Here is a 13,029-nt window from a genome sequence, read left to right on the forward strand (position 1 = left end):
CATCTTCCAATCCTGATTTTTTTATTTATTTATTTTTTAGGCCTATTCATTTCAACACTTCACGTCCGCTGGTCTTGTTTATTTAGATGTTTTGGGACTGATAAACCCCCCTCAGCATTTCTCTCCATCATATCATGACACACGTGCCATCCTTGAAAGTGTCTTGTTGCTTGTGGGGTCACTATGCCAACAGCAGCAGACAGAGTCGATCTCAGCAGGGTAGTTTTTATTCCACCAGGGCTCAGTGTTAATTACTCACACATCCACAGGGCTCTGAAGCTGGTCTAGGTTGGCATGCACTGGCACTGGTCTTTAAAGGAAGCGATCCCATATCCATGTGTACGCTCTGTGTTTCGGGCTTAAATACAAAAAGTCAACCAGCCTAAAATCTAGCCATCATAAGCAATGCTCACAAATACAGTCTACCTCAGAGGGCAGAGGAGAGCAGGATAAAACAAACACCCAAGGTAAAACCCCCCTCAGGTAAAGGTGCATGTTCATCTGCGACTGATGGGGTTTCCCATAGGTCACTGACACACACCGCTTCACTGGGACCGCCAGGAGAAAAATGCCAATCGTCTCGTAGGTTAAGTCTCTATAGCTAATACGCCGACATACTCGCAAACACACACACACACGGGGTCCTGTCCAGAGTGGCATAGCAGGCCCTGGTCACAGCTGCTCTCCCCCGCCTCGGGAGGAATTGCTTCCATTTGGCCTGTCACTTTGGCCAGGGCCACTGTGGTTTTTCTCATTTGTCAGAGAGCGGGGGCGATCCTCTGGCTCTCATGGCTAATCTGCAGCCGCAGGCTAAAGGAGACACACACACACTGTTTTCCCCTTATATAGGCTTTGGTTCACATGAGTCTTTTTACTCTTTCCATTCAGCAGGGGGAAACAATAGCAACAAGGAAGAGACAGAAAGAAAGAGATGTCAACAGTGTCAAGGTCAAGTACGCAATCTCTCGTGGATCTCCATTTGGGATACACAGATACTTTTGACACTGGCTGGATGAAGGTTAGATTATTTTCTTAATACTACAGCAAAATCCTTTTTTTGCTATGGACTTGAAGAACTACAAACAACACACTAAGGTAATAGGACATGGTTCTAGCAATTATCCTCTGATGGAAAAAAAAAAGCATTAGGTCTGAGTTGCTCATTCGCTTACATGCATGAGTGCTTGGATAGCATTTGATCAAGAAGTGATTCAGTAGATCTCGGAAAAAGACATGAGGGCCCACACGAACATGAAAATGCCTCCAGTGTTATCCATTCATTATATAGACTGTGGCGGCCGCTATTGTCTGATTTGCTCAGTCACAGGAGGTAATAAGGAACCAAAAATATATTTTTGGAACAATAATAGAAGATTTACATCGTCTCAGCCTCTCCTGCTGCTTCTCACACACGGACAACATATTTGCTCTATCCTGTGCATCGTGATAAAACCGGGTTCCAGGACCTTGCATGCATGTATACATGCATAATTTAAAAAAAAAAAGTGCTAATATAGCTTTTGGCTAAGCTTATGCATCTGTCTGCTGCCCCTTGTGGTGCTTCGGCCCTACAACCACATGTAAAGAGATCCTGCACTTGGATAAAGTTGGTCTGTGATGCTAAAGCTCACATTCAGACATACAGGCTCCATCCACTTTGGATGCAACATTGCAAAATTCACATGCTGGTTAAATTTAGGCTGAACAGACTGAAGATCTAAATGATGGAAAAACCATGAAAGAAGCATCTGGATGGTGCATCTGGTGAAACAAACAATAGACAAGGAGACAATGGCAAATATAAAACCATTACATTGCCAGACAGTAAGAAACTACTGATGTTTAAGGTCACATGCACAGCAACACCGACAGACATTAGAAATCTGATATTACATCTGCAGACGTTAGCATCACAGCTATACACATGATGTCACAGACATTTAGTTTGCAGTACAGGTATGTAGCACTAATAGAACTATTGTTACATATATATGCCTTGAGTAAACTGAATTAGCTTTAACAGCAGAGAGCAAAATTTAAGCTAATTTGATTGAATGCTGCTGTGAATATTGGAAAGTTTCTATTCCTGCAAAAGAGGTGCATGCAGGGGCACCTACAGTAAACTGTGACCCCCGCCACCTGAAAAGCAGAAATAAAGGGGGCTATATGTATATAATTCATTGAAATCAAGATAATTATACCATTACAGACCCACACCACCGCCTGGTAGCATGTTACAGCATTGAGGGAATGGTGCAGTCCAATTAAAGAGCTGTCACACAAGGCTTTGAGGGAATCGTGGCCAACGTGCTGTGCCAAAACCGATCCTATCATTAGAGGCTGCCATCGCTTTGAGGTACAAATGCTTTCAAGTCTTTCTTTCAGCAAGCTTCCGCTGCAGTCAACAGGTGATGGCTCTACTTGATTATTAGTCTGCCTTAAATCCACTAGTATCAATATGCAGCTACCTGTGAGATCTGTATTAGAATAAAAATGTATTCCTGTGATCAAAGGGAGTTCACAACTGGTTTGTCTCTTCTGATAAAAAAACAGGACAACTTCATGGGTATTAGAAGTGGGGTGGGGGGGAACAACTTAAGGCAGCATCTTGCCCACTAATGACCTAAAAAAAAAAACTTTTTTAGGTTTTGGATTATTTGTTATTTCCTACAAAAATAATATTTAAAATATTGATGACCCATCCTACACTTAACTATAAGTGAAATAACATTGCTCAGGACTACATTGTTGATATGGATGATTCTTCTGTGTAAGTTAGCAACTATCCACGCCATATACGCATTGATCAAAGTTTCATCTTTGATTTACAAATCATTGCAAAACACATTAAAGAAAACATCATTTGAGTGATGGTCATAACTTTATAAGCATTTCTGACACCCTTAATGTATTCCTGAGTTTAATTATTTCTTAATATTGACATTTCTAATTAAGCAACATAATTGGAAAGCCTGTGCGCGGTGGCGGCCAGTGGAAAAATTAATATAAAAATTATTAATGAATACTACAGCTTTTAATTGCTGTGTACCGGTATTTATAATTGCTGCCGCATCCTCCTTGAAATGACATGATGACAAATACAAGTGTCATGTCAGCGCTTTCCTTCTTCATCTCACACCTCAATCAAAGCTAATCCATTTCACCTAGCTGTGAACACTAAAACAAATTAAAGTCCCATTTCATTTTCCACCTTCATTAATGCATCTCGTTTCCAAGGTTACAATCATTTAGTAACTGTGGAACAAACAAATTCAAAGAAGCGTGCGCTTTGATATTTTGAGAGGAAGACGTGGATGGAAGCTTACTGGGGAAAAACAAATCAGCGCCGAGTTTTAATCCTCCGGCTCCAAAGTGTTCTGCACATGTTTATCACAAAACAAAGCCTTTCTCATCTGAACAAACATTTTAATATTAGACTTTAGAAGCTTATGCCCACAGAATTATGTTCAGAATTTAAACTTTGCCTTGCCAATGCTACACAAGTAAGTATGTCCTGTATTTGATGGACCTCCATTCAAACGGACGGCGATTCAAACAGCAGACGGCATGAGCAGTAAGTGCACTGTGTCATTATGTTTCTGGTGTTTCCTCCTGCAGTGTGATGTGACAATGCCAGACACAATGACCCAATTTTGCCTGCGTGGCTATACGGATGGGCTGCCAGTAGTAGGTTAAGCAGTATAAATACTGCACAGACACACACTTAGGTCACAATACAGTTTCCTGTATGTAATATGCACGCCATACTGCATATTGTTTATACATGACATTTTCTTTCCTTGCTCTCATGTAATGAAAAAAATAAATAAATATATATATATATAAATAAATAAATAAATAAAAATCATGGGGAAATGCAGGGCTGGAGGTGGTGGGGGCAATGATGAGTTCTCAGACTAGCCTCTTTGGCATGCAAATCATATCTGAATTTCTCATTAGCATAAATGCATGAGCAACTTTAAATGCTTTTAATTTTCAATCTCGCCAAGCAGAGGAGTAATTTGTCACTGTCAAGATGGGAGACTAAAAGGGGGGGGGGGACCAGGGGGAGCCAAGGACTCCACGCTAAACTGGAATCAGAGAAAATTTCTGATTTACTAATTGACTGATGTGCAGTTCAGTCAAGTTGCCTTGAAGGTGTAAATAATTCTGTGTATATTCAAGTGGCAGAAAAAAAGAAGAGAGAGTGTGGGGTGGATACGGAAAAGCACATTACATGATGCTTTACCCACAGGCCATTCTTTTCTGTGGTGATTCTAATTCCCCATCCTTTCACATTTCGACTGTCTCTCTCTAAAAGGGGTGCAAGTTTGCTGCTTTAGCACATAATCACACATAATCAACGGGAAATTAAAAAAAAAAACAAAATGTCAATTTTTTTTCTGCATCTCTTTACCATTAAAGAAAAAGAGGCTGCTCAAAGCTTTTCATCAGCAGAGCACAAAAACACATTCCTGCAGCTTATCACATAAGCAGTTGTAAGTCATTTAAAATTTTATCTTCAGTCTTTCAAGATGTAAGATCAATTGACACTGCACTCTGAAGTCTAAACCACTAATGCCTCATTTTTTTTTTGAACAAAGACGTTCAGATTCAGACAGACCTTGTTAGCTAAATTTAGCTGTAGGTGAAAAGGGGGGGGGGATTAACAAGCTCCCCATTTAAATGACTAAAACCAATTATGCAAACATAATTAGTATTCTAAGAAAAAAAATAAAGGTGGCTGCAGTGTGGGGCTAGCTGCTTACCTCCAGAGAAGATCTTGGTGTCTGTCTGTCTGTCTGTGCTATGGCTGATGAAATGCATGCCTTCACCTTGCCGCCCATACCGGGTGATCGCTAAGGTCATCGCCCTGAGAGATGGCTGGGAGACAAGGGGCATCACAACTCTGCACCTCCTGTGGCATTTTAAGGCAAAACAAGGAGAGAGTGTCAGAAGTGATAAGAAGCCTGAAAGGTAGGTCAAATTAAACTTCTAAAGGTGACACATTCATTGACAAAAAAAATCATCTAACAGGTGTCAACTGAGACACAACATAAATAACCTTTAATAAGAATTAAGCTATCCAAAGCTAACAAAAACATGAGTGAAATATCACCTTAAAGTCACCTTATTTATACAGCATCCAATAAATAAATAAAAGCTGCCAAAAAACAAAAACTAGCCTTAGCAGAATAAACTTCTACCAGGTTGTTTCGAGTGCTGCAGCTGCACAATGGAAGGGAAGAGGTGCAGCAGCCATTTTTTTCCATCATGGTCACACTGCCCCCCAGTGCTGACAGAGTGAATTACATGAAGGATTCTATTCACTGTGAAATCAGCAGCATCAAGTGACCCACATTTATTTCTCCTGAAGCTTTCATGGTGTGAGTATTGTGCTGGTCTGTGTGTATAAATGTAAACGCACTGTAGTGGAAAAAAAAGTTGGTGTGTTAGGACTGTATGGATTGTGTAACACAATTCTGTGTCGAGTTCCATTTTCACACATTGTTGTTGATTTAAAAAATTAAAGATGATAAAATATATATACACAACTCTACTGCTACTGTGTGTTCCTTAATGATGTAAAACACTAAGATTCCATGAGGACACAATAAACAAATTGAAATAGTAGCATGAGCTAAACCTGCCTATAATGCAGCAAAGCAGAAAGCAGGTCATGTGAGGGTACAAAACTTGCTACAGATCATTGGTGTGGAATAAAAGTGCAGTTGACAAGTGTTTCAAGTGGCTGAGTGAAAGCTGTTAACAGCAGGTGAACTCCATTTGCATTTCCCATCAGGCCTCTGTGTCTTCAACAATTCAAACTAACACAGAACTGTCAGCAGCTTCCTTTTCTTCCCACTGTTAGCACAATGTAAAGGTTGTTTCTCAGTGTGTGCGAGTCACTCTGTCAAACAGCCTGTTGTTACCCTGTTTTTGGAACATGTTTGCTCTCCACACCCACACACACTGGATCATAGTGTGCTGTAACTTCAAACCTCACCACAGCTGAAATGTGGGCTGGTAACAAATTAAATATAATAAAAAGCTTTTTTTGTTTTGCTTGGCAGGAAAAACATTTTAAAAATCCAAAATAAAACCTTAATTTATCAAAGTTAAAAAGGAATGAAACTCACCATGGACATTGTTTGTCTTCTGTTTCCTGCTTCAGGTCCCACTTCATCAGGTCACTTAATGATGATGTCACCTTAAAGCCAAAAGAATCTTGGGAAATGAAGATAAATGTGCCACCATCCTGCAGTTGCAAAATTTTCCCACATAGGTCGCTGTTTTACAAAATGTCTCTTCTTAGAAGTCCCCATTAACAACTAAACCTACACTCATTAGTAAAACACATGTTTCTACTGGTAATAAATAATAATACTATACATTTATTATGTACATGAATGCAGTAAACAAACTTATTTTTGCATAAACTGGTGTTATTGGTTGACACTGCCATTCACCTCCAGCAGGTGGCAGTGATGTTTCATGGCAGAAGCAGCATATAAAAAAACCCAGATCCTTTTCAGACACAAAATATTTTATTTGAAGCACTTAGTTTTGACTGATATACATTATCCAACAGCTTATTCATTATTCCACTCCAAATACCATGAACAGGAAGCCATTGCTTTGCATCGCGTTACGTTACTGTCCATCACAGCAGCAGCAGATCCAAAAAACCACCGAAATCCATACAAAGATTTACAAAAATACAGATGCCAGCCAGCAAAATATCAAAATCACATCCATCTATGTCTTAGTCACATTACCTGCTTGAAGACATTTCTGCAAACAAAAGCAGTTCTGAGCATATAGCATCCATACAAACATCCTACTCTGTTATTGCAGCAGCAAACTATTACCGTAAACTGTCTAAAATACGGAGCTAACTCTGTAGTAAACATGGCTTCTTAGTGTCCTATGACCAGGATATTTTGTTTGTGGAAACAGGGAGGGCAGTGGACTGTAGTGTCAGATTTGACCTTTGACCTGAAAGCCCTAACCAGTGAAATAAAGCCATAACAGGTGAACAGGGGCCTATGGCATCATACATGTTTTTTGTATTGTGAATAAATCAGCATTGTTACACTGTTTATAAACTGCCTGAGAGCCAAAATACACTACAAAAAAACTTTATTAATATACTATTGCTTAAGGTATAATGTGTTACTGAAATGCTGTGACATGCGTTTATAGAGGTCTCCATCCACAAAATACATCTGTTAAATCAGTTTCATATAACCTGAATCTTTGGCAAGTGCTAAAAATAGGATTGATTGTGTATTATAAGCAAAATACTGTGTTCTGTGTTCTTAATCATAAAAATATGTATGCACTTTACATTTTCCTATTTGTGATTGTAAAGCTTTAGCTTGACTGAAAAGGTCCCATGAAGTATGACTGAACAAGCTCCTTAAAGGATAAACACATAAAATCTTATTTCATGTATGCGAGTGTAAATGATGGTCTTTGTTATTGGCCCACTACTGAGAAAAAAAAAAAGTACACTCCAATGTAATCCAGCCACTGTAAGAGTGAGATACTTATCAAGTCAATGACAAAATTATAAAATTATAGAAATTTTACATTCTGTAATTTCAACATTCTAAAATCACAGAGAGGCGAGTCGTTGGCTGCCATGATGACCACTGCGAGTCGAGCAGAGGAAAGAATTCTACACCGAGTGAAGACGCCTGCTGCAGACAGAGTGGAAGTAATTTCATAAGCTTCTGTTATTATGTTGACCGGGCATCAGTGCACATGGCAGCATGGCAGGATAACGAAAAAAACAATCACTCAATAAGACATGTAGGAACAAATAACAGATTATTTGATGATAGCTGGCCCGCAGGATTACACTGCAGTTTTTCTAATCTGTTTTTCTCATTAGTGGACCAATAGCCATTCACACTCTAATAATAATATTAGAATACACCTCATGTACTCCTAAAATTCTGGGGCATATCAGTGTGTATGCTAGTTTTTGCTGATCATAATGTGACCTTGTTTCACAGGGTTAAGCAGGGGCAGTGCACATCACAGTCTGAGTAACATTGTACTCTTTCCAGTTAGGTTTCACTACTAACCAGCACAGCATTAAAGCAGACCCACCTGTATGTTCTGACTCATTTGCATAGAACCTGTGTTGCATCATTCATAAAGCGCACTATAACAGCTTCCACTTTTTTAAATACAGCTTTCCACAAAACACTTCATTTTGTTACCAAGGTCGGCTAGTTAACATTAGGTTCTAAATAAAGTCTATTCTAACTACAAAAGTGCACCAAACAAAACGCAATATCATCACTTTCACCGGGTCGTTATCTACAGTCGGATACAAATATTGTTGCATTCATTTGACGATACAAAAAAAAAAGTTCTCCTTTTAAGGCCTAACCTCACAGATGCATTCAACTGCCATGCAGAAACACACATTCCTTTGCAAGCAGGCAATGAGACACTGATAGGAAGCTGACATTGAAGAGTGTATATAAGGTCTGTTGCAGTTTAGCTTAGACACATTTATTGTGCTTCTCTGGATCTCTCTCGCTCTCACACACACATACACACACACTCATGTCATTTTTTCAGGCTTTTCAGGCAAAGTGAGAACAAAAGGAAAAAGAATGCCTTTCGCCTCCAGAGGTGCCCTCAGCGTCTCCTCAACAAAGAAGGCGTTCTCCTCCTCCACTACAAACTGAAGAGTCTGGCTTTTGTTTACGCAGTAGATGCAGTTCCCGATTACAGCACACCTGAAGGGTAGATGACTCCCGAGCCTCTGTGATGCGCAGTCGTGCCACATTTTTACTATAGTGTTGTACTTGAAGACGTTGATTCCCTGCTCGCGGTTGACGTCGAAGCGGTAGATGAAGCTCTTAAGTGCCACCATGTCACTGGACTTCCTCCTGCTGTTGTTGTAGGGACACTCCTGCCACTCGTCCCTCTTGGGGTCATACTTGAGGAGGCGGTAGAAAAGAGAGCCTCCTGAGACGTAAAGTTCTCCACTGCAGGTGGTGGCTTCGTGGGCCACAGCGAAGGCTCCTTTGGGCAAAGGTGCCACCGTGGTCCAGCGGTCCATTCGAGGGTCATATTTTTCCACGGTAAACAAACATTCCCCTCCGATGGCGTACAGGTAGCCATCCATAGATACGAGCTTTAGCTGAGCTCGAGCCTGGTTCAGAGGTCTGACCTCAGCCCAGCGGTTGGTAATGGGGTTGTAACAGAAGACCTTATCAGAAACCTTGCCCTTGTCTCCGTAGCCCTTTATCCCCCCTGCCACAAACAGGTAGTTATACATGGTGCAGATCCCACACCCCTTAGTGTTTATGTCATCGGGCATGGCAGTCAAAGATCTCCAGTCATTTGCAGCTTCATTAAAGTAGTAAATCATATGGTTCTCTTCCAGAGACCCCATTGACAAAGGGCTCTGTGGCCGGCTGCCACAGCGACTCGGCGGCCTGCTTCCAACTCGATCAAACACATCATTTATCTCTGCCACCATCAGAGTCTGCCGCCCCTCCATTCGCTTCTTTAGGATCAGATCCCTCTCAGAGCCCGTCAGACGCCCGTACACAGCAGGATCTTTGAGGATCTGGAGGAAGTTGCTGCTCATGAATCCATAGGCAGTCTCCTTCAGCTCACTAAGTCGCTGCTTCTTGGCGATGGTCAGGATCTCGTAGCAGTTCTCTGCAGTTATTTGCTCAGACATGGAGTCCATGGCTGCCTGGACAGCACAGGGGATCTGCAGAATTTTAGCCCCCGTGATGACGTCTACCACATTGTCCTTGCTGACATTCATCTGAGAGGTGTAAACATAGTCTATCAATGTGGACAAAGTCTTGTAGCTCATGCCTTTCACTTTCAGAATATTGCGTGACAGCCGTGCCTTGAAGTAGTCACTCTTCTCTGCCAGGACAGACTTGTGAGCGTTGATCGTCTGCCCGCCCACTTCAATGACTAAATCAGGCTCTTTTTTCAGCTGTGCATTTTCAGCTTCCTGGCTGCTGTCCCTGCACTCTAGGTTTGATTTTAGAACTGACCGATCAGTTTCCTGTTTGGCTTGGTTGGGTGAGCACATGGAGGAATCTGCACTGTAAGACACTTTAGCTCTTGCGCCATTAGGGATTTCAGCACTTGCACAATTTTGTTGCATGCCAGTGATGTGATTGGTCACGGCGGCATGAGGAAGGACGTCCGGGGATCCGTTGTCACTTGAAAGGCGCTCGGCTCCACAGATGTTGCCCTTCTGGTGATCGATGTGGTTGTTCTCCATCAGTCTTCCATCCAACAGGTACTCCTTCTCAAACACTAGAGGAGTGCTGAAATTATGTTCATCTTGCAGGAAATCCTGGACAAAACCTGGGCATATATTCCTATTTTTGTCAGCAAGTGTGACAAGGTCAGGCTTCACAGTGTGGAGGACTGCATCAGCCTCCACACAGAACGCCCCTCCTCCCTGCCCGTGGCCCTTGTTCATCTCAAAGCGCTCAGAGGCAGCAGAAGACAGCATCCACACTGATCATGCTGAAACAAACTTGTGACTGTTCTCTTCACCTATGAGGGAGAAAAAAAACAAGGAGGGAAAATTAGGCTGCAGTTCTTCTTCACTCTCTAAGGGGCGCCCTTTCTCTAATAACAAACATCTTGGAAAACCTGAAATTTGAAAGAAAAAAAAATACTTTGTGCTGCCAGTGCCAAATTCTCGTGCAAGAATCATTTCAGGGAAATTCATTACAGAGACTGCGTGTGCAACATCTGCAGCTTCACAAAGGACCAGAAGCAATCCCAACATCTTGTGGCTGCAAGCAGCCCGACCTACTGCAATAATCACCCTGCCTCTTCTTTAAATGTAGTAATCTGGAAACGCATGCGCAAAATGTGTTGTTCTGATGAAGGAGGAATTAATCTCTAATGATACGTTTGTAATGATATTAAAAACTCCTGTCAAATACCATCTGTTAATGTCGACCAAACGGTAAGAAAACAACCAGTTCGTTCATTGGAAGCATTTTATTTTTTTTTTAGCAAAATCTGATTTAGAAATATGGATTCGTGTCTATTAACAGTGTAATGTGACCTACCTGCGTCTCCTCGCTGTGATTAAACAGCTCGGCACCAGCGGTTTCACTGCCAGTCCCTCCACAAAGCTCAGTTACGTAAGGCAGATCGCAGTCCTGATGAAGCAGCCAGCCTGTGCTCCACTGGATGACTTCACTTCGCCGACAATTTCAGATGGCTTATTTCATCCACACTCCACTCTTCACTTATCTATCGACACTCTGAACAGTTGTTTCATCCGATGTTGAGATCTCAAAGGCGCAGGGTGGAAATAAGGGACGATCTAACAGCCGCTTCAGGTCGCACCTCCTTCAGATCAGATCGTCCCCGAGTAATTTCCTCCCGGTGAAAGTGAGGAGAGCAGCTGCGCACACCCAGCGCCTCCTCTCCAGGAAATTGGAGCAGTGATACTAGCTCTCGGACCTGTTAGGATGGTGATGTTTTGTTGTTCGTTTTTTCCCCTAGTTGTCAAGAGTGAGGCGGTTATTATTGATCTAAACCACGCCCACTGCTGTCGGTATTAACCCTACACTCAACATCAAGAGGTTCCATCTGTTGTGCGCGCACTGGACGCATCCCGGCGACATTCCTTTACGCATCCCTGTCAGGGTACCACGATGGGTGGAGGAAGAGAGAGAGAGAGAGAGGGGGGGGGGGGGGGGGGGGGGGTTGGGGTCGGGGTGGGGGTGTGAATCCCTCTTTGCCATCCTTCTATAACACATGTAGGCTAATCTATAAATACAAACACACACTTTATTTTAAAGCCTAGTAATATTATTTAAAAATCAATAAATGCCCTAGTGTATTAAGTGTAACACAAAGACTGTTTCTTAATGCACTAAAAATGTAAGAGTCACTTTATGATCCAACACTGTTCCTGCCTCACTTCTAATGCAAAACTGTGTAACAACAAAATCACTAATAATGTGATCTGTGGAGAACTTCAATGTCCTCCAGTGACATGCAATAAAAAGCAGATGACACACACACACACACACACACACACACTCAGCATGCAGAAACTCCCAGCATAACAGTAGCAGCCACAGAAGCTGCCTTATTTTATTTTATTATCCAGGGTCTGTAACCTCTCCTGTGTGGAGACCGTGTGTCTTGACAACTGGCCTTCAGATATAAAAATAGATGGGAGCCACCGCAAAGGCCTCACACAACTATCAGCCATGTGGGATTAGAGGTCATGCAGCAGGGAGGTTTAAATGCCAGATATTCTGAGAACAAAGACTTGCTGAGTAGTGATATGTACACACACAAAATGAGCGTCTCCATGGAAACCTCAGGGTCAGAGGGAAAACAGAAGACTTCCTGTCACAGAGCTGTCATGCAAACTGATAACTGCATCGGCAGGGTGGGACTGAATCATTGCACTTCTAGTTAATAAATAAAAGCCGTATTCTGTTACAAGAGTTAAATATTATCTTAGGTACAAGGCAGCATATTAGACACTACTGACACAATCTGATCGGATAATATTTGGGATCAGCCCGGGGTTCCGTGGATTGTACCGTGGGAACGACACCAACCTGAAATTAGCCAGTCTATTTTCCTTGAAAACTGATAATATAGTGAAACATGATTGTGCAACAGTGAACGTGGGCGTTACAAAGAGAGAAAAAAAGTCTTGACCCTCTCTGTTCAGCAGTAGGAGAAATCCCGGAAGAGCAGTATCAGGCTGAGATCCTGCGGCCCCTCAGGCACATTGCTAGTCGCAGCATGTACTGATGGCTGCACACAATCACAGTGAAGTACAAGGTTAGAATGAGAAAGCAAAAGAGGCACACTGACACTCCCTTCACTCCTTCTTTTATGTCCACATACTGCTAGTTGTCTTGAATATGACAAACGTCCTGTAATGTTACAAAAACACTGACATTTGTTATGTTTAGCTGGAAACTGACATAAAGGATGATTTTAAATAGAACTGCCTACATGCTTTAAAAATAC

The 13,029-nt window shown here is 41.9% G+C and overlaps 2 protein-coding genes across 2 annotated transcripts in view; both read right to left on the reverse strand.

Moving 5' to 3' along the window:
• LOC114427211 (AT-rich interactive domain-containing protein 1B-like) overlaps positions 1 to 6,193 on the reverse strand; it is a 166,503-nt gene extending 160,310 nt beyond the window's left edge. Inside the window, exons 1-2 of the mRNA XM_028395105.1 lie at positions 6,141 to 6,193; positions 4,770 to 4,918 (exon numbers count right to left, since the gene is read on the reverse strand). Coding sequence (XP_028250906.1) covers positions 4,770 to 4,847 — 78 coding nt within the window. The 5' untranslated portion in view covers positions 4,848 to 4,918; positions 6,141 to 6,193. The remainder of the gene's footprint in view (positions 1 to 4,769; positions 4,919 to 6,140) is intronic.
• A 2,357-nt stretch (positions 6,194 to 8,550) lies between these two features.
• On the reverse strand, positions 8,551 to 11,504 carry kbtbd11 (kelch repeat and BTB (POZ) domain containing 11). Its single transcript, XM_028396345.1, has 2 exons — positions 11,091 to 11,504; positions 8,551 to 10,563 (listed from the first exon to the last, which is right to left on the reverse strand). Exon 2 carries the CDS (start codon positions 10,517 to 10,519, stop codon positions 8,585 to 8,587), a length of 1,935 nt encoding a protein of 644 aa, XP_028252146.1. The 5' UTR covers positions 10,520 to 10,563; positions 11,091 to 11,504; the 3' UTR covers positions 8,551 to 8,584.
• Positions 11,505 to 13,029: the final 1,525 nt, after the last annotated feature.

Source organism: Parambassis ranga, chromosome 22 (genome assembly GCF_900634625.1).
Source record: "Parambassis ranga chromosome 22, fParRan2.1, whole genome shotgun sequence".
Taxonomy (NCBI): domain Eukaryota; kingdom Metazoa; phylum Chordata; class Actinopteri; family Ambassidae; genus Parambassis; species Parambassis ranga.